Raw genomic sequence first — 20,941 nt, 5'->3', positions numbered from 1 at the left:
CAGTGCTAGGTTAATGGTTGGACTTGGTGATCTTAAAGCTCTTTTCTAACTCTCGGTATATAGGAGCGTGGATTGCATAAATAGAATAGTTGTTTGTGCTCTGAGTAGGGAGATTTAAACTTGACCTGCAATGAGTGTGCAAGGCTGCACAGAGGAAGGGCTTTCCTCACTGCTGTACTCAGAGCAATCTCTCTTTTGTCTCAAAAGCCACTGTGGCTATGACTCACACACAGCCATCAGACTATTAACACTTTTATTCCAACTAGTTATTTCTGGATTTCAGCAGTCAAAATACTTAAATGCCCAGAGTGCTTCCAATGTAACTATAGAAATTACAACAACAAACAATAGCAGCTCGACCCATGGGTCAGCTGAAGCCAAACTCTGAATCACACTTATTTTTTACCTATAGTCATGAAAAGGAATTTAAGTCTGGACAACACAGCAGTACATCTCCCAGCTACCTAGAAGATGCTCAGCCAGACAAACCCAGTGAAGATGTGGTCAGATGCTCAACCCTTCCACAGGAGATGCCATCTGAGGGGTGGATTTTCCACAGCTCCCTTGAGCAGCAGGCAGCCCCCAACCAGAAGATCATCAGACATGCTTTGTAAATCCACTTCAGGCTAATGGACTGTATGAATACTGTGAGCTGATCTTCTTCTATGTATTCATAAACCATATTTCACAGAGCAGGTTATGAGAAAGAATTTATTCAAGACCTCTTTTGCACTTTCAGTCTTCCTATGACTTCAGTAGTGGTTACTGCACTATCAGCTGTGCCAGTAATTAGAAACTTCAAGTCAAGAAGGGGGAGGCTTTCTGCAAGAAGCCAGTATGCAGACAAATTAATTACTTTGTGTCTCAAAAATATTCTATTTTATTTTTAATCAAAATATATTTGCTTAAGCAAGACTGCAATGTGTTGCTGCTTCAGCACAATGGTTTCCTTCAACTGTTCTCTAAAAAAAGGTCAAAATTTACCATATATTTTGATTTCCTATGGTATAAAGAAAGGCAGCTCAGTAGCCAAACAATTTTAAAGCATGTAAACCAAAGCCTAAAGTGCAATGTGAGAAGCCAGATTAATCACAAAAGTAGAACAAAGTGTTTTGAACTTCATGTGTAAGTTTTAATGATATGTCTGACCCAATCTCAGGTGACCTGTAAAAGTGCGAAGAATGCCTAACAGCTCTGAATATAGAGAGTAATATATATTTTAAACAAGACAAGGGCCATTGCTCCTTTACTTGTGTTTCTATTTTATTTATTCCTGATAAAACACATTTTGCAAAACTAGAGGGCCATGAAGTATATACCACCAGTAAATACATTAGATCAGAATGCACCTTTGTGATTTACTGATAAATCATGAGAGAAAACTATCAGCCTGGAAGCATCAAACCTTCCAGCAGAGTAAGGACCAAGAAAATGTCTAACAGGAGCACCAAAGCTAATGTGGCGAGAGCTCACAGTTTGTTAAAGCCATGAGCTTAATCTTAACTGAAAATTATCTAAGCTAAACTAAATCCAAAAGCTCAAAGTGGGCAAAAATATACTAATACACTAAAGAGGAAAAGGAAAAATATAACGAAGTTATTGTTTTCTTTTGGCTTGCATTAAAATATACCGATGCAAAGTGCTGTCTAAAGACTTGAAGCCAGAGTTGCACAGAGAAGAGAATTCTGTCCTACAAAGGCTGAGATAATTCTTGCACATGATATCCCAGAAGGGTGGTCCTGAATGAGAAGAGAGATTTTCTATTAAGATGTTACCCTTTCTGTTTGGGTGTTGCACACAGCAACAGTGCAGAGAACAGGACATAGAAAGGATGCCTGTAAAACCATGGCGTTTGGGGATAGGCACTATGTTTGGAACATTTCCTCTGTGCATTCACTGACATTTTTAATTACAAATCTTTTGCATTCTGTATGGAAACACAAGGTTAGTCCTCACACCATTCCAGACGTCCTTTCCGATTTTCAGGGGAAGGATACTGCAGGAGTGTCCTTCAAGGAGAAAACGAAACTAGTCAAATCCCTTCCTGATTCCTCCTACCCTAACAACACAGAACAGTTTTGAATAAAAATGGAGCCATAGTGACAAGCACTAGCAGATACAACAGTGATATCCGTAAGCAATGGTTGCACACAGAGACCAGTAACTGCTTTCCTTTTTTAGACTCCATGGCTTATTTGTTTAAACCACAAAGAGACATTTGCATGCTACCCACTTCTGGTCAGATACCAAAAAAGAAAAAAAAAAAGAAAAAAAAAAAAGTAGAAATAAATGCAGAGCAAGGAACACCTCCTGCTAACTTTCAAGGTTAATTTTAACTCATGAAACACTTCAGCAAAGGTCCTTCACTTAAAATAGCAATTTTGAAGAGGTGAAGAGTACAATAAAAAATGACTTTTCAAAGAAGTGGAAAGAAACAACAGAACCCCAACTATTATCTTTTCTTATTTTAAACTTCATCCCACACTTGAAACAAATTTAGATCTGAATGCGGAATTACTCCTACTCTTCTCCTTCACTTATGACTCTTTGCTTGCCTTGTTTTCCAGAGAAACAGTTTGTAAATGTGACTTGTCAGGATGCAGTGTAAAATGTAACATGTATGCCACAGTCAGGAACCCAACCAGGTTGAGTATTGCTGCTCTGGTTACTAAAATGTTGGATTTAACTGCTAGATTCAAATAAAGCCAACTGGGAGGTAAAATATTCCCTGGTCAGGACTAAAATTTGTGTTATAAAAAGCATATGCTGCTAAATCAGCCAGAGGGATTCTAAAACATAAGGATTTGGATGTTTTTTAGCCAAAGTGTGGCTGTGGCATAGATGCAGGCCCTTCAGAGGACATTAGCAGAGTGCTTTAGGAGGCTTTTAAAAGACAGGCGTAGAAAGACAGTAGAAGACAAGCATACATGTGAACTTGAGAGAAAGTTGAAGGACAGAAAAGCTTTTTGTAAGTAGAAAATATATATTTTTAATAGGTTACAAAGTCCAGGAAGAATCATAAGTCTTGATGTTTGTGTTAGGAATTATTGCAAAATACCAGGGAGCTGCTTCCCAAGGGTATGCCTTTTCAGGTCCCAAAGGCTGATTTAGAGGGAAGACCATAGAGGGAGAAAACTGTATCCCAGTGGAAGCTAATGAATGGCATACTGGGCCCTAGTGAAACAAGGGTGAAAATTCCATTTCTGTTTTCAGCAGGTTACAAGGATAACCAGACATGTACAAAACCCATGCGTACTGTGTGTGGTAAGTGATACAATGTAATGTCTCAAACTACTTAAGTATGCTGAAAAATAGTCTTTCCAGAAAGCTGACTGATTGACTGTTAGATGTAGAGGGAAACTGAACAAGCTTCCAAAGAAAGCAAGGGAGAATTTACAAAACAACTCCTTGCCCAGCAAAGTGTATTTTAGGGGGGGGGGAATTTCAACAATGGCAACAGACAGAAAAGCCTCACACAGTTGCTGATTTTGCACTTAACACTGCCTGAAATTTGTAGTTTCTGATGTATTGGTCTATTCCAGGTACAACTCAAAGAATTTTGTTCTGACTTTGATCCTTCCTGTGGCATTGCCATAGCTATTTTTGTGTGCAGCCAGAGAAGAAGTTGGACATACGAAGACGAGGTGAAACATGAAGCATTACTATTGCCTGCCAGAAGCTCCAAAAGTTACTGTATTTGCTCTGCTGGGTTCCAGAAGATTTTAAAGACAAAATAATCTTACTGATTTATATGGCATTCCAGTGTGCTTCTTGTTTAGATGGAACAGTCCTAGTGCCATTATTTAACATTCATATCAACAAAATACTGAGTGCTGCCAAATTTCATTCACCCTATCAGCACACTCTCAGCTTATATTTGATGTAACGATTAACTTTTTATTGTGGGATCAAACCAAGATCAAATTGCTAACATAAAATGGATTTAGATGATTAAATAACTTACACAATCTTAGAAATCTAACAATCTAGCCTGGGAGCAATGGGATATTTGTACCAATATTGCTTAAAAGGGTACCTCTAAACCAATAATGCAGCAAACTAATGGTTGCAAAAGAATTTGGATTATTTTTTCACTTCTGAAAAAAGAGCTTGAAATCTGTTGTTCAATAATTTATTCATGCAGTGTAATCAAGCACAGAATCTGATCCAGCTCAGCAGCAGCATGATTTCCAGCTTTGTGGTTTTCACCTCTAAGAGTATTTACTATTTTCTTGCCAGTAATTACCACAACTATCTCCTGCTTTGAGTTCTACAAAAGAAAAAGCCTTCCAGTTTGTTTCTTTAAATTTAAAGGAGACTTGATTTTTAAACTCAGGTGAATGAAGAACTTCAGGTGATAAAACCATTTTCAAGTTTTTTCTTTTTTGTTCACCAAGTTAGGCACTATTGACTTCTGTCTGAAATTCCCTGGCCAACAATTCTTTTCTGACCATGAAGTTGTTTTTGTTGTTGTTATTTAACACCACTGTGGCCAGAGGGACAAATGCTTGGAATTGTTTACATTTTTCACTCATTTCTTGGAAATCATGACCCATAGATAAAAAGAATACTTCTGCAACAATCATTTGGCACTTACAGAGCTTCTGGTCTTACTGATTGTTTGACTTAATTTTTTTCAACCCATCACATATGTTCATATTTTATTCTGCAACTTTCTTATTACTTAAAAGTTGAGAATTACAATACTTAATAATTTTATTGCACTACTACTGTCATGAAGTTACAATATATATAATTTGCATGATGATTTACTGAAAATAAAATCAAGACAGAATTTTAAGACTATCTAGGAATTTGGGGATATTTGGGTACTCATCTTTCAATAAATCCAGTAGAAGGCTATCCTGTTAGCATTTTCAAAATGCTATAGCATAGCTGTGTCCAACTCTTTGAATCCTAATTTTGCTCCTGTAATCTGATTCTCCTCTTTCTTACAGTTTATTTAAATTCCTTCTAAAATCAAGAAAATAATCCAAATGTGTTGAAAGAGGTCTGGATTAGGTCTTTCAATTTGTTAATTCACATTTAAATCAAAACTCATGACATATACCTATGATTAATTTCACTTCACAAACTGCTTCAGCTCTGTGTTAGAAATACCATTTTGTCATGGCTTTATGTGACATCTGTCACATGCTTTGCATCAGAAACACCTTCTGAGAGAAGCAGCTCTGCTGCCCCAGAGCTCCAGGACTGTAGTAAAATGACCTCCCTCCATAATCTGTTTTGCAACTGATTAAAGAAGCTGCTGTTCGTGGGAGTGAAACAGCAATGAGAGATCTTTCTGTTTGTTGCTTTGCTTTTCTGTGGGCTAGCATCTGACACAGACACCCAAGGAGGCCAGGAAGATGCTTGTATGGATGTTGAGGGTTAGCCATGAAAACCACCAGAGGGAAGAATGCAGGAGAGTTGGGTCTAGATGGATGTAGTCAAATGCAGAAAAACTAAAGGCCTGTAAAGAAACCTGAAAGTCTTGGGCTGCACTGAGCATATGATTATTTTGTGTGTGTGTGTCTTGCATTCTCACACCATGGAGCTGCTGCCTCTGTCCCACTCCAGAGTCTGATGTGCCAGACAAAGCCTTGTCTTTGTGCAGGGCATATAGCAGCACTGCAGTTGCAGCCAGGGCAATGAGTAACTGGAAGGCAAGTTCCTCAGCTGCAGCCAGCCACCATTTACACAGATGCCTACTATCAGTGACTTTTGATAGCTAAGAATCTTCTCCAGAGCACTCTGTTTCTGGTTTGGTCCTTGACTAATTAATGGCTTGAAAATGAAACTGCATCACACTCAGGAAAGAGCAATTAAAGGCAAAGATCAAAACAACTAAATGTGCTACACATACATAGTTGGACTTCTGCTTCTTCCACTGAACTAAATTAGTAATTAATAACATTGTCATCAAAAAGTTGAGCAAATCCGGGAATAATAGTAAGCTAGATATATGGCATAGTCAGACATGGGTTTCAAAAGAACAAGGGTCAAAGCTGCCAAGGCCTCATGCAGTTAGATAACCATCTGAATAACTCAACACTTCTTTCCACCCAGCTCACATATCCCCAGCCTCATTAGAGTTATACTTCTGCATTAGAAGAGTCCCCTTCTGATGTAACAAGTTTTTCATCAGAGTTCATCAAGTCAACATTTATTTTTAATAACTGGATTCCAACAGGCATTGGACTTGCCCCTGCTCCTTGTTGTAGAACCCCTGCCCTGGGGCCCTGGTGTTTGTAGCTCACTCCCAGAACAGACCCTGTCTGTGGCTCAGTGTTTTTACAGTGAAGAGAAGAGGCAACACCCTGCCCTAGCAGAGTGATAACTGGCTGTTTCAGCCAAAATTTTTCAAAGCAGATGCCACACTACAATTATAAGTGCTACAGGCAAAAAGGACAATGGCAGAACCTGTGTCAGAAGCGGTCAGTGGTTCCTACCAGATCTTCCTACGAAAGGTTAAGGTTTTTTCCAGCAGTTGTGCATTTCTCTTTGCTGCTCTGGAGGTTCTTCAGTGCTTTTACCAGAAACACGGCAGGCCCGTTACCCCCATTCCTACGTGAGGATGGTCCCTGGACAAGTCAGGATGCTGTGGACTTGTATCTGTGAGCAGTGTTAGTGCTCTGATGCTGACACCATATCCAAGGAGGAATGGGCAAACAAGAATGTTTTGGTCCTCTTTGTTTCTTCCTGGCAGAAGTCAACTAACTGAAACACACAAAACTGATTTTAGTTTCCTTGGAGGTGATTTCCATGTTCAGCCAATTCACTAAATATTGGTAGCATGCAATTTTCCAGAAGGCCACTCATGTTTAAGCGTGGAAAAAACACAACTTGGTTATTACATTCTGACTACTCTGTTGCACAAGTATATTATGAAAGAAAGAGTTATGTAAAAATCATAGTGGATTTCACTATTTCCTATTTAACTGTTTTACTGTAAGTATGTACAATGTCTTAAAAAATCATTTATGTAGAAAAAACGTGAGCCAGAGTTTTTAACATCCTTCTGCTTCTTTACAATAAGACAGATGATGATGTTTAATTTTTCCTTGACTAACATGAAATCTTCCACTTTGACTCACAGTCTTTACACTGAGACACATTTCAGAGAGTTTGATTTTACAAATAGTGAATACAGACCTGGAGGTTTTGTTGTTGTCTGGCTGCTCTACATACAGAATTTCATTACGGAGAATCAGAACATACTCCTTCTTAAACACACTTTAAGGTCCAATAATGAAATTTCCTCAACCACATATCCTAGCCCACCACATTGTCTGAACAGCCTTCATGGGGAGCTCACAAAATTACCATTGTCCTGATGACTGGCCAACCTATGCTGGAAGTGACAGTCTACCCTTGGACAAGTTCAGTGTGTTTGGTCTTAGTGTCAGCTCCAGGAGACCATAACAAAAATAGGAGAGATTAAAGAAATCTCTTTGTTTGCATTTCAAGTAAATATACCAAGGACAAAAGAGATACAAAACCTTAACTGTGTTCTTAAGACTTGCAAGATGATAAAAGGCATCTGACAGGATGGCATGTGGGAAAGCAGTGGTTATCACTGATTGTGTTGTTGCTGCTTGAATTGAAGCGCTTGCCTGCAGATTTACTAGCATGGCTGAGCTGCCATGGATCTGCTGGCATAACTATGCCATGGGAACACTCTGATACTGGAAAAAAAAAGAACAGTGTTTCCAGTTTAGTTTATATCACTTAAGAAGTGGTTTAAGACAAAGGAAAAAATATGTAACTCATCCTCAGAACATCTGAGATGCTTAGCAGCGTAATTATAGTGGTTTGAACTCATGCATCATTATTCTACTATTGAATTTCCTGTAGATTGCATTACAAATAGAGCTTCTTGAAACAGCTTATCAGGAGTCATTTCATCAATGTTACATGTAAACTGGTTATCCTGTATCAGAAAATATGGGTTACTGGAATTTCCCACATGAATACATTACTCTGGTTTGTCAGAAAATGAGTGGAAAACCACAAAGCTTCTAACACCATTTTGCTGAGCTCCAGCACAATGTGACTCTGAGGTGGCAATGGTTGCTCTAAGCTAGTAGTGGTAAAGATGCCTTTTCCAGCTGTAAATGCATAGGTGGTTTGCAAGTGGAACCCAAAACTCTCACAAACTGTAAGCAGCAAAACAGGTCCCCTGGAGAAAGTCAGATGCAAATTGGTTTGTTCTTAAGAATGGATTTTTAAAGATTTTCTGAAACTTTTTCCTAAAATTCATAAAGAACTGCAGCTATTAGAGAAGGTGGAAATCACACAGGATGCATACGAGACCTCTCTGGCTGCTGGACTTCACTGCTGGAGGAACTGCAATTGTAGGAAATAAACTTAAAACATCATAATGAAGCTGTTCTGTGGCCCAAAGCAGGACGTTTTCTACCCTGAGAGGTGTGCCAGCTCAGCCTGAGAGCTGTAGCCTGAGGCAGGTGAAGTTAGTGGTTGGTGTTAAGTGTCGCTGGTGAGGGCCTGTGCTTCTTGGGATGGCGCTTGCTCCATCTGGAGAGGGAAGGCAAAGCATGGGGGAGAAAATTGCTGTAACATGGGACTACAATACAAAATGCAGTTGTGGAAAGCTCGGTGTGCAAGCCAACAAAGTACCCTGATGGAAGATGAAAGGACTTGTTGGGCCAAGGAACATGGCACCTAATGCTACCCCACACCATGCAGAGGACAGGGCTATGTTTCTGTGTGGAGCCTCTCCATTACTCTCATGTTCTCACACATAATGTGGTGCATAGCAACTCATCTGCTGGGCCATCTGCTGAGCTGCCAGCACACTCAAATTAGGACTGCAACTCTTCATTCCTACACGCAGCCCTTCAAATTTTACACCCTCCCATTTGAAAACTTTCTCCTCCTGCTTGCTCCATTACATCACCCATTCCCACCAGCTAGGACTGACTGCTATGATAGTAGGTGTTTAGCAGCCTTCACACTGTCTCTCACCCTTCAGATTAATAACCTCACCTAAGGGAGGAACATCATATGCACTTGACTCACACTCTAGTGTGTTGCCCCATCAAACAGGATCACCATTTCAAAGATGGTACAGGAATTCCCCAGCCAGTGGCTAGCAGTCAGCATCTGCTTTTGTATTACGTATTTGCAGGTCCTCAGCACGCTGCTGGCTCTGAATCATGCAGATCTTATGCCAGGCAATGCAAAAATGGCTGCACCATGTATAGATTTTATCTCTCAACTAGAAAGTGAGATTTTTCAGTGACAGTTAACTCTTTTTAAGAAGTTACCAATTTCTCTGCAACTCTGCTTTTATTTTTCACCATAATTCTATTTGGCTATAATCTCTTTGAGTGGAAAGTTTTGTATGAAAGATGCAACACAAAATAATGTGAAATTGTATATTCTAACATATTTTTATCCATTCATTGTCTTCAGTTTCCAGTTACAAGCTGGTAAATGCATTTCCTGTACCACATATCACCTCTTCCACCATGTTCTGTGCTTGATCTGTATCCAGCTAATTGATGCAAACATTGAAAAGAAAAGCCTGAATCTCAATGCTAATATTCAGGTTCAGTGTTTAAGAAAAGACATCACCAGTCATAAGGTACTGTTGTTAGTAAAGAATATGGAGGGGAAACTGCTAGGATTATTTAAATGTTGCCCATAAATATGGTCATAATGTGTTAGAATTGGAGATTGCCTTTTTTTAACCCTTTGCTTTTGATTTCTCCTTAAGATCCTATATTGCTAGAGAACATGAGATGCCATTTCTATTTCAGGATAGACATTTTTTTCCTGATGAATCTAAGCACTTTATTTCTGAAATCCTTTCAGAGAGGACAAGAAGGTATTCCAAGAGGATTTGTGCAAACTGATAAATGCAAGTGAAAGCTTCAGATTTGACCTTCCAGTTTGAATGCACACCTGCCCAATTCCAGCATTTTATTAAAGCCTATGTTTACTTGGCCTTTCTGTCCATTATAGGAGCATTTACTTTTGGAAGAAAAAAGTTTCCTGCTTAGTGGTATAGACTCATTTGTTGCTCCACCACCATACTTAATTGCTGCTCTTGCTGTGCAGTCATATGCCTTTTCTCATCAGTCCCAGCAAGGAACCATAAAGATCCTGCCCTAAACTGGCACCATGAACTAGATCATGAGTGATTCTGCATGACCATGTTTCCACTTAGAGCTGGTACCTTGACACTGCAACCCCAAGCACAACTCAGAGGTGATCAGCTGCCCTGCAGCAAAGATTCTGGGATGAATCCTATGACCATTAAGAGTACAAGGTCTGACATTTGAGTGCATTCTTCTGCTCCTTATCCTTTCCTCCTACACATAAATGGCACATAAAACTTCTGCTTTCTTTAAAAATACTGATCTCTTAAGTAAAACCTATAATGATACACTCATAGAGATCCCAGTTCCATTTCCAAATCTAGTCAACTTGAGGAACAAGTCAAACTGAAACACCTTCCTGTGGCTGCACGGTAAGCTCTGAACATATGAGAATCAGAGTTGCTGCTGCTGCTGAAATCTTCACAAAGCTCAGGTTGCTCAACTACACACAAACTATTTGCTTGGAAATGTGCCTGAGACAATCACGAGGGTGCATCTCTGTGACTATTCCCCTCCATCACTGTGTTCTGGAAAGGACTGCACAGCTACTGCTTCTTGCAAGCTCACTCTGGCTCTTCACCTCCCAAACCTGTGCTGCCTATTCTTGAATGTCAAGTTTCACTAAAGCATCTCCGAACTCACGACAAGGTAAGTGCCATGGTGAGGGGAGTCCTTAGGGATTTAGTGCAGCAGTGTAAAGATATTTAATCTCCACCTAGCTAACAATAGCTTTTTTGAAACCTGGCTATATCTGCCATCTTCTGCCTTGTCATAATTTCATTCAATTCCAACAAATAAGCTGCTCACCCCAACAAAGAGCAGAGGCAAACATCATTGCAGCCCACTTGGGTAATCAGCTTTAATTTATCAGCCATCAAACCAAGTTTACTTATAAACTTTAGAAGATCATTTCAAGCACAAAGGACCTAGAAATATAATGAAAGACAAATAGGTCCTTTAGGAAGATAACAGAACTGCAGAGGGTATAATTCATCCTTCTCCCCATTTAGCAATGCTGCTGCTGCTGCTAAATTGCAATTAAAACTGAGCAATTTGATGATCATGGCCAACAAAGCCCTGGGAAGGACAGGCTATGGGGTGCACTTCTCCTGGCTGGAGATTTCTGTGTAGAAAATGCCCAGTAAAATCTAGGCAGATAAATCATAATAATTGCTCTTTAGGGTCTGAAATAAATGCAGTTTTTGGCAAGGGTAAAAGATTTGACAAGAGCCCAAATGAGGGTTTGAACTCCAAGGGAGACAAGAAAGCCTCTAACACCCTCTCCTTCAGTCTGAGGCTGAAAACTGGCTGTGCTAAAAAACAAGAAATGTCTCCAATTGCAACAGCAGCAAACTCCTAATGTAAGTAAATAAAGAACCATGATGGATCCTAAACTACTCGCTCATTTTCTGACACAGAACCTCAGACATTCTGTGAATTCTATGCACGTGTCTCAATGTCTAAGGCATTATGGGTTCGCTTGTGGCCAAAAATTAGGAAAGTTTCATATTAAACCAGCTATTGGCATCCATTGTGTTAGGAAATAACTGCTAGCCATTCAAATTCCAGTCCTCCATTCACAGAGTGTTAACAAATAAAAAGAAAATTTAAAACCCTCTGCAATTTAGGAACAAGAATAATTGTACTTAGCATCATTGTCTCTTGTTATACGCTCTAATTTAACCCTCCACTATAAGTTTTATGGTAAAAGAGGGATTTTCTGGAATGTCTCACATCGAAGGGTCCCTTGGATATGGGGCATATTTACATTGTTTCTTTGTAGGAAAGAAACAGATTCGGTTTCTTTGTAGGAAAGAAACAGATTCATGGAACTGAAAAAATACCACAGACATCTCTGATGGGATTGCATGCACTGAACTGGTTTAAGTTACAGCTGTGAGCATCGTCCCTTATTCACAAAGAAATGAGATGCCTCATATCATATTATATCATATCATGTGATGTTAATTTGTTTAGAAGTAAACACAAAATTTAAAGAGATGATCTTCCAGATTAAGTACAAATCTTCTAAACTAACTCACGCATGAGTGAGCTCAGTCTGTTTCTGTGTCCCACCTCCTGCTAGCAGAAAGGTCTGACAGCTCCCAGCTGCTCTTGCTCTGCTGTGGGCCCAGGGCTGTCAATGCTCATGTGAGAGCAGCTGGGCCAAGGGCAATGCAAGACTGAGCTGTGCACACCCAAAGAGGTGACTGCAAGGAGCTGGTTTGGAGCTGAGGAGCTTTGTGGTCTCTGAAACACAGCCCAGAGCATCGTACATCTGTGACAACATTTTGAAAATCAAATCAGAGGTTGGTGTCTGCAATTATCAAGCTTGTGGTGATTGTTCCTAGGATAAGGGCTGCTTCTGCTCTGACTGACATGCATGGAGGGAGGACTAGACTCTAGTTTTCACTTCAGTGGCTTGCAGTTTCCAACATTTACTGAATCAGTCACTGTAGCTTAAAGGAGAGCTCATTGTGCTAAGGTCTGTGCATGAGGAGCACATCCAGGCAGCAGAAGAGGGATAAAAATGACCCTCTGTATGAAGAAGACTCTTCTGCACGTGGACAAGCCAGGCTTATAAAGATGCTTAGGCAGCTGAAGGTGCAAGCATGTACCTAGGGCTGCTCCCACAAAAGCATAAGCATGTTTTTATGTATCTGGTCCTTGGTAACCTGCCAGACTACCCGAAAAAGGACAATGAATTCAAATTTCCTGTTTCTAGCTACACAGGAGCATAATTTCTCAAAGCTTCTTCCCTCTCTCAGACTTTCCCTTCTGAGCACACTTTTACATACTGAATTTTCAACAGTTCCCCATGCCCTAGGATACCTCAGAGTAGCTGTTTAATTCACAAGTGTGTGTGATGCCATGGTTTTCCAGTTTCCCTTGCAAAATGTTTCTTGCGAAAAACAAAGCCAAAAGACTTAGGAGAACTCCAGAGGTGTCAGTTTTTAGTACTCTCACATGTCCAGAAATTCTATTGTAATTTCCATCTAAGTAGTCTGAGGTTAATGAGACCAAAGAGAATGATAGGAAGGAAAGAAATAATTATATATTCTCTTTTTTCTCAACATGTCCCAAATGTCACCTCTGACCTGGCTTTCTATTTCTGGCATGGACTAAACTCCCTGTATTTATTTAGCAGCCTACACACCATTACAGTAACATAGCAACAGTACTTTCAGTTGTGAATTTGGAATAAGAAAAAAAAATAAAAGAAAAAAAGAACATATTTTTCATAAGAAAACTGTTAAAGCATTGCAGTCTAGTAACACTTCAATAAATGCTTTTGCAAAGTATTATTAGGATTCCAGTCTGCAAATCCAGTGTAGAGGGATGCATGGGGGAACCAAAGCAGTGTCATTGTGGCAGAGTTTGTTCTTCCTATGCCAATCAAACTGTCCCCTAACCTTTTTGTTTGTTTCTCTTAATGATGTCTAAGCTTGAGTATTTCTCAGGCTCTGCATGGACAAAAGCAGGAGTTTGGGGTGGATACTGAAATAGTATCTGGTGTTTTTCTCTCATTTTTCAAAAACAGTGCACCCTTATTTATAACCCATAGCTCAAGGCTGATATGACATTCAGAGTTTTCTGTCAAAAAGGAATATTTAAAAAGCACAAAAGGAAGTTGGAGCAGCAGCCTTTTTCAGCTAACAGTCCAAATGTCACTGTTTTAGATGGGAAGTTAGCCAGTGAAGACCTGGAAAAACAGTCCTGGAGTCAGAGGAGTCCTGTTTCAGTGGGAGCAAAGCACCTAAATATATTAATAAAGCAATTCCCTGAGCTACTTAAGCCCTTCTTAATTTCAAACTTAAAGTCTTAGTGAAAACTCAATAATTTTCTTAGGATGGGTTCAAAATGTTGAACTTATTAAAAATAAAACTTATTAAGCTTGCAAAGCTTCCACTATAAATGTTAGTAAACAACATAGATGCAATAGCTGGAACAGCAGTGAGCATGAAGCAGGGTATGACTTCTCATGAAACTCTTTTTTCTTTGCTACTATAAACTCAGCTGGCAGCTCTTCAGATGCTTTCTCATCTCGTAGTGATTTTATCAGTACACAGTCACCTCTGAATGCTGGTGGCTTTTCTGTAGAATTGGCAGCAGATCTTGGAAGCACAGCTTTACAGCAGGCATACCCGTTCAGCTTTCCCAGTGTTTATAAACTCAATACTTCTGTAAACTTAGTGGCTTTATTGCACAGTTCGTAAAGTCTGCAAGCAAAACATAGTTCATGCTTGCTCCAAACTATTGGCTTCTCCTTGGCACGACCAGTTCATGTCAGCTTGAAAAAAATGGCTCCACAATTGTAAAATCCTTGAACTTCTACAGTTTGCAAGTCTGGTATGTAAAAACAGATTGTTCACAAACTATGCACTCTGCTGGGATTACACAGTTGCAGATTTGGATAGGGTGCCGTTATGGCCATTATTCTGTCCAACAGAAATACAAACATATAACCCGTGGTCCCTAAGACTGGGAAGTCACAGGATGAAGAATATTACAGGGCTCACAGAAACAACTGTCTTGTGAAAAGCATTGTCAAAAATGAGTCAAAAACTTCCAGATGACCATCTAAGTTCGGTATATATTAACACCTTCAATAAAGTAATTTAAAATTTGTAGTAATAATGACATTTTACTGCTTTTCTGTAAAATGTTCTATGAGAAAGGATATTGAATGAGGGAAAGACTCTGTTCAAGGCTTTTGAGGAAAACTACAAGCCAATTTTGACTGCTGGGGTCAGGAGGGGTTTCTGTCATCCTAAGGAAAAAGAACAACAAAATCTCCATGAACAGTTGTCTCATTCTAACAATTACAAACCCACAAATGAGTTAGCCTCAGGAAGTATTCTTCTGCCGTGAAGATTAAGCATCAGTTTTGGGTTATTTTTAACAAATACCAAGTTGCAGCAGATTTTAAAACTGAATTTTGCATTGCTATATGGTTGTCGTTGTGTTTGTTTCTTTTTTTCGGATGCAACACAAACTGAAACAAGTCAAGGTAAAAAAAAAGTTGAAGCACTGCATTTTATTCAACAATGACATGAGAGAGAGGACAATCTATTTTATCTGGCTGGATGGAATGTTTTGACATGCAAATTTCATTTCAAAGATGGCATTTTTTTCCTTGTCTTATCACAATACTAATTAATTTCCAATTTGAACGAGAAGGACAAGAAAACAAACAAAACATGTCTTTTTCTACTGAGTCATGGTATAGGAATAAACTTGCCCCTTCCCCTAAAAACCTCTTAGCATTTTAATTCATTACTGGTAGAAGCAACATATTTATCCATAATATGTTTTTCATGTAACAACAAAGAGTTCACCAAAACACTACTTGCAATGCTTTTTCCTCTAAGACATGTTTGATTGCATCACTATTTTAATCCACTCAAGTTAACATTTCCTTCGGTATTTCAAACTAGCCTTTTTTTTTTTTTTTTTTTTTGTAAGTCTCTAATTTTGAATGCCAGCACCTGATAACTTGTGTATTTCTGTTTGGAATAGAAACCAATAGCTGGACATTCCTGTGCACTGAAAACATGTAGTCAAAGATTAAACTGGGGCTTCGGGGCTATTACGGCTCCACCCAAGCAAATAGTTCAAGGGAAATTATTCTGCTTAACATTCTGATATACAGAGTGCCAACAACAGCAGTGTTTGTTAGAAATTCCTTTTTTCTTAGAAGTCAGCCTATCTCATTAAACACTGCATTTAAACCACCAAAACATGGTTAAAATAGATGAAAATCCTCTAGAATAAACATTGCACTTAACCACCCAAAACAAGGGTAAGTGGTGGAAAATGGTCTGATTGGCACTTAGCTAATTACAAATGCTTAATTCCATTGATGGAAACTCCTCCCTAACATAAATTTTCTGCTGTTATTTTACCTGTGAGATCAACTTATTCAGGATTTCACAGAGAAAGAAGCATGTAGCCTGCAGCACAGGAACTTCTGTATGAAAGTCTTCGTTTTCTCAAAATTGAGTTCAAACCAGACAGAATATACACCGGATTTTAAAATGAAGTAACAACATGAAAAGCACATGTATAAAACTTACAACTAGAACCAGCTAAAAGGCTCTGTCAGCCTTCTTCAACATATGGGATTCCTCTTTCCCACTCAGACTGTAAATTAGAGTTACAAAACCTGCACACATTGGCTAAATAAACTCAATGATGTTGGGTCCTGCAGGGTATGAAAGATGGCCGTAACTCTCTGTTCAAGGGGGAGAGAACTCAAGAGGTAAGGCTCTGTAGGAAGCATTTGGAAATAAAAAAAGTTTATGGGCAAAAATTCAATTCAGATTTCTCTTTGATAGTTATTTTTTGGAAACTTTGCCCAAATCCCAAACCATCAGAAGTACTTGACCTCACATAGTACTTGGGGATTTCTTTTAGGCAAAGGTGGCAATGTCCTCTGCTGACACCGGCCCAACACTAGATCAGAGAGCAGACTCTCCGTATCCCACACACCCTCAGCAGTGCTGTGGGAATCCTGTTCCTATTACTTGAGCAAATTCTTCCATAATTCTACTTTACTTTTTCTTCAGAGTGGCCAGTAACTTCCCGTTTGTTCTCCTGATAAATACCAGAAGTTCAGCTACAAATGGAGAAGTGTCTAGATTCTTCTATCTTGTAAAACCCTAGCAATGGAGTGCTGTGGTCAAGTTCTAGGAGATCTCCGCAGCAGTCAGAGAGGTGTGTCTGCAGCTACTGGATGCTGTGGCACTTCTGACAGCACCTACTGCCCTTCATGCAGAGACAGCAGGAACAAACCTGCTTAACTTTTTTTTTTTTTTTGCATCTGGTACATTACACCTCCATTTGTCTTCCCAGACCAGACACTCCAGTAAGAAATGCAAGGCTAACTTTCCTAACAGGGAGTCCATTTTGGACTCTTGTTCTAGTGACCCTGACAAGGAATTTTGATTCTCAACAGTGTTTGAAGAAACCAGTCACTCAAGTAAAGTGGGAAACTTGCCTTTTTTTGATCAAGTGGTCTTCCCTCATCAATTTGTATAGTACTGAAGATTAAAAATAGCTCTTCAGCTGGGGTACAGCTGTGCAGCATTGACTTAAATGGAGCTGCACTGACTCACAAGCAGCAAGCATCTGTACATAGCCCTTTACTATAGCAAGCCACATAACTGTTGGTAAGCACATGGTGGCATGACATTCACTGGAGCTGGTGGGCAGGCTGTTGCTCCTCCCCACTGATGTGACAAACTACCAGACAGCCAGTTGGGGATGGGTTGAAATTAGCATTTTGTGTCTGGAGCATGAGGGATTTCAACTCTACTGTCTAATTTGTCATAGCAGCTTATTCCTCTCTTGCCCTTGCCCCATACACAGTTCTCCCAGATCTCTTGCTACCCTGAAGCCTTAGCACCTCTCAGGTCTGCATAGCCCCAGCTGGTGAGGAAAACTTGAACCAAGTGGGAAAATGAGAGCAGCACAGCTTTCAGGTCACACTTAGGGGACAAAAAACTGCAACACAGACCAAATGCTCTCCCAGGAGGTTCCTTGCACTATTGCCTCTTTAGATAGGCTGACGTGGTGGACTCATGGTTCGAGTACCAGACAGAGGAAAAAGCACTGCATGTGCTATTAAACTGCTATTAGAGTATTTGCTAGCTGAAGTGAAGCTCCCCATGCTTTCTAATGAATTCTTTGCATTTAGCATTAAGCTCTCTGTTTTTACAGAAAGTTACACTTGGGCAATTAATCTCATGTTCGTTTCCTGCACATGTAAGAGAGCAGCTTTTGTTAGGGAATGATAAGACACTTCTAAGAATAGTGCTACTAAGAGCATCAGCTTTGTAAGACATTACAGGGAAAACAGAGACTCTCGACACCTGCATTTTGCTTTTCAAAGCTTGGGAAGTAACATTCTGCTTACCTAGAGCCAAATTCTGACTTGTTTAGGTGTAAAAAGCCTAATTGCTTTCATCAGAGAAAAAGCATATATGAAGGTATACTTTGGTCTTTAGGCTCCACGCTCACAGAGATGTATTTAATTTTATAAATACTGTAAATGTTCCCACTGCCCTCAGTGGGACTATTGCAGTTCCTAGTCTCAAAACCTGAACTCATCACTTTGTCTGGTCTCTTAACTACAGATTCCACTGAAATTATTTGCATTTTCTTAGTAATTGTAACAGACTGAGGATTAAGAATTTATCTGTGTGTAAAACAAGAGACCCTCAGGCCAGACCTTACAAAGGCCGGATGCTGAACTCAGGAAAATGTAAACTGGGAGACAACCCTGTGAGAGCAACTCCAGTGTAAGAGAGATCCCAGTGGGCAGCAGACCAAGCCTGCATTTGAAGCTCCCTGGAAGCTTCAGCTCAGACCATGGGTTTTGCCAGCTGAACACAAAGGGTGGTGTAAAGCTTGGGGATTTATGTATGTTGTCAGTTCAGAACCAGAGCCAACACCATTCTCCTGTAAGCGGCTGACACTTGACACCTACTGAAGTCAGTTAACTAACAGTCATTGTTTTAAAACTTGTGTTGTTTTTAAGCAGTTGCTGTGGTTCAGCCAGAGCTATCTACCACAAGCTTCCATGCTGATGAAACTGTATGAAAAGTGGGGAAAAAAGTAGTTTACAGTGAGTAACTGACAATTTCCATTTGGTTTGTAGTATCAACTGTGCAACCAGTCATATGAGAAAGGACATTAATCTTTGCTGTACTTGCAGCAGATTTCTTTCTGCTTCATTATGGACAAAGAAGTAGTTTATCCTCCTAACCAGAAAACAAAGCCTAATCTGCAGAGATCTGGCTAATCTAGCAGTTGATGTTTGAAGGATAACATAGACCAAATTTTCCTAGCTTTTGTAGTGCAAAATCTGAACAGAGCAGGCTACAACTAGTCTTGTGAGCTGATCAGAGCTCCTGTTGTGACTACTATCTGAACTGTATAATGGGGGCTTTCAAATCCCATCTTTATCACATTCTGTTTTCTCTACTTTGCCCTTTTATGAATATTGAGTCATCAAAAACAGCTCCATTGGCAGAGTTACTAATGATACCAGCTGGGTGAATCAGTGGCTCTTACATTGTCTAGTGCCTGCTACACAGTGCTATTAGTGCACCCCTTACAAAATACAACAAAAATTACATATTCATATTTTATCTGCAGCTCCCTTGAGACACATCATAGTGGTTATTTTAGATCTGGAAAATGCTAACTGAACAAAGCAAATATTCAGCCATTTCAATGCAATACTGTGATATAAAAGAAGAAATTCTGGATTAGAATTAAATTAAAAGTAATTTCTAACATCAGCAAATTATCCTTTCTCCTAGTTTTTAGAGAAAAGAGGGAACACACTACCAAATACCTGCCACATTCTCCACCAGACAGTTATTCCTCATATTACTACAAAAAAAGCTAACATAAGCAGTCCAGAAAAAATGCTGATAAACAAAAGTGAATACGACAAATGATGCAAGCTACGTGTATGGCTCGGGAACGCGACAGACACATATGGTGGCATCTTTCGAGTACAGCGCAGTGCTCTGGACTGAGTTAGGTTAGAAGTGCATGACTCAAATCATCGTTACCGATTCCAAAAGTGTAACAACAGTAACAACGCGCCTGATAAAGAATCATCACACATGAAGATGCAAAATGGCCCACAAGGGGCTTTACATTTTTAATGGTGTCCCAAGCAATTTTCTAAAGGGTCATTTATTCCTACCCGGAGCGCCTTCCTTGCAGCCCCGCAATGGTAGTTCCCTATGTTTGCAACACCCCCCCTTCCCCCTCACCTCCCCCCCGCCCTCCCCCCCCCCCCGAAGACCAGGCAGGCAGATACAGAACGAACCAAGGGGCCCCCTTTGCACATAATGCAGTTGCAGTCTCCATGCAGGCAGCGTTCGCAGCTTCTCACCAGCCCCTGCACCTTTCAGCTACCGGCAACTTTGCAGCTCGGCATCTTCCAGCACCTCTTTATCACAGACAAAAAGTAAAGCTTTCTGCTAGCAGCTTCGTCTGGCATAATAAACTGGCAAATAGAACTATTGCAGATGTTGCCTTTAGCAAGTGTCATAGACATTACAGAGCATCTTAACAAAGCAGAGCCTCACAATTTAAAGTATCCGGCTTTTGGTTTTTTTTTAAAGGAGATTCTTGCCCTTCCCTGGAAAAGTAACATCTGAAATTCTGTTACAATTCTGTTACAGCAACATTAACTGAAACCGAAATGTGGTTTTTAACCTAAGATATGTTGCATAACAACTGAAGTATTATAATCTTAACAGACGGGAAAGGTTAATTCCAAAGGGCACAAGAATATCGGTGAAAACTAAAATACTCCCTCAGCGCATGGACTTGGAAATCTTTTTGTTTTGGTCCAAGGAGAAGCTGAAACGGGCGAGAGACATTTCAAAGGAAGAGTACGGCACCGAGCACATGCCGAAACCCGCTTAGCGAGAAAAAAATATATCAGCAGATCCTCTGCACTTACGTATCTCTTGAGTTTCTTCTCGGGGGGTGATTTAATGAGCCATCCAGTGCAAACGACGTCCCCTGAGCTCATCTTCCCCCCCGGCGCGGAGCGGCGACGCGGGAGCCAGGGTGCGGGCTGCGTGTGCGTGTGTGTGGGGTGTGTGTATTGTGTGTGTGTTGCGTGTGTATTGTGTGCTGTGTTGTGTGTGCTGTGTGTGTCTGTGCGTGTGTGTACGCGTGTGCGTCTCTGCGTGTATTGTTCCCAGCCAATTTGAAACCAGCAGTAATCAGCTTCCTTCAGCTGTGTTCTGATACTGCTCCAGCCCGAGGAGGAAGTCATG

General features: G+C 40.1%; 1 protein-coding gene across 3 annotated transcripts in view; it reads right to left on the bottom strand.

Moving 5' to 3' along the window:
* The window catches only part of GAB3 (GRB2 associated binding protein 3), a 61,737-nt gene extending 41,026 nt beyond the window's left edge, over positions 1–20,711 (bottom strand). For all 3 annotated transcript variants that reach the window (XM_054388607.1, XM_054388608.1, XM_054388606.1), the window contains exon 1: positions 20,620–20,711. In XM_054388607.1, the coding sequence (XP_054244582.1) occupies positions 20,620–20,691 (72 nt within the window). In that variant the 5' untranslated portion in view covers positions 20,692–20,711. The remainder of the gene's footprint in view (positions 1–20,619) is intronic.
* Between the last annotated feature and the right edge of the window lie 230 nt (positions 20,712–20,941).

The sequence above is a fragment of the Indicator indicator genome, chromosome 17 (genome assembly GCF_027791375.1).
Source record: "Indicator indicator isolate 239-I01 chromosome 17, UM_Iind_1.1, whole genome shotgun sequence".
NCBI lineage: Eukaryota > Metazoa > Chordata > Aves > Piciformes > Indicatoridae > Indicator > Indicator indicator.
Note: the sequence above shows the minus strand (reverse complement) of the source record. Positions and strands in the feature narration are given on the sequence as shown.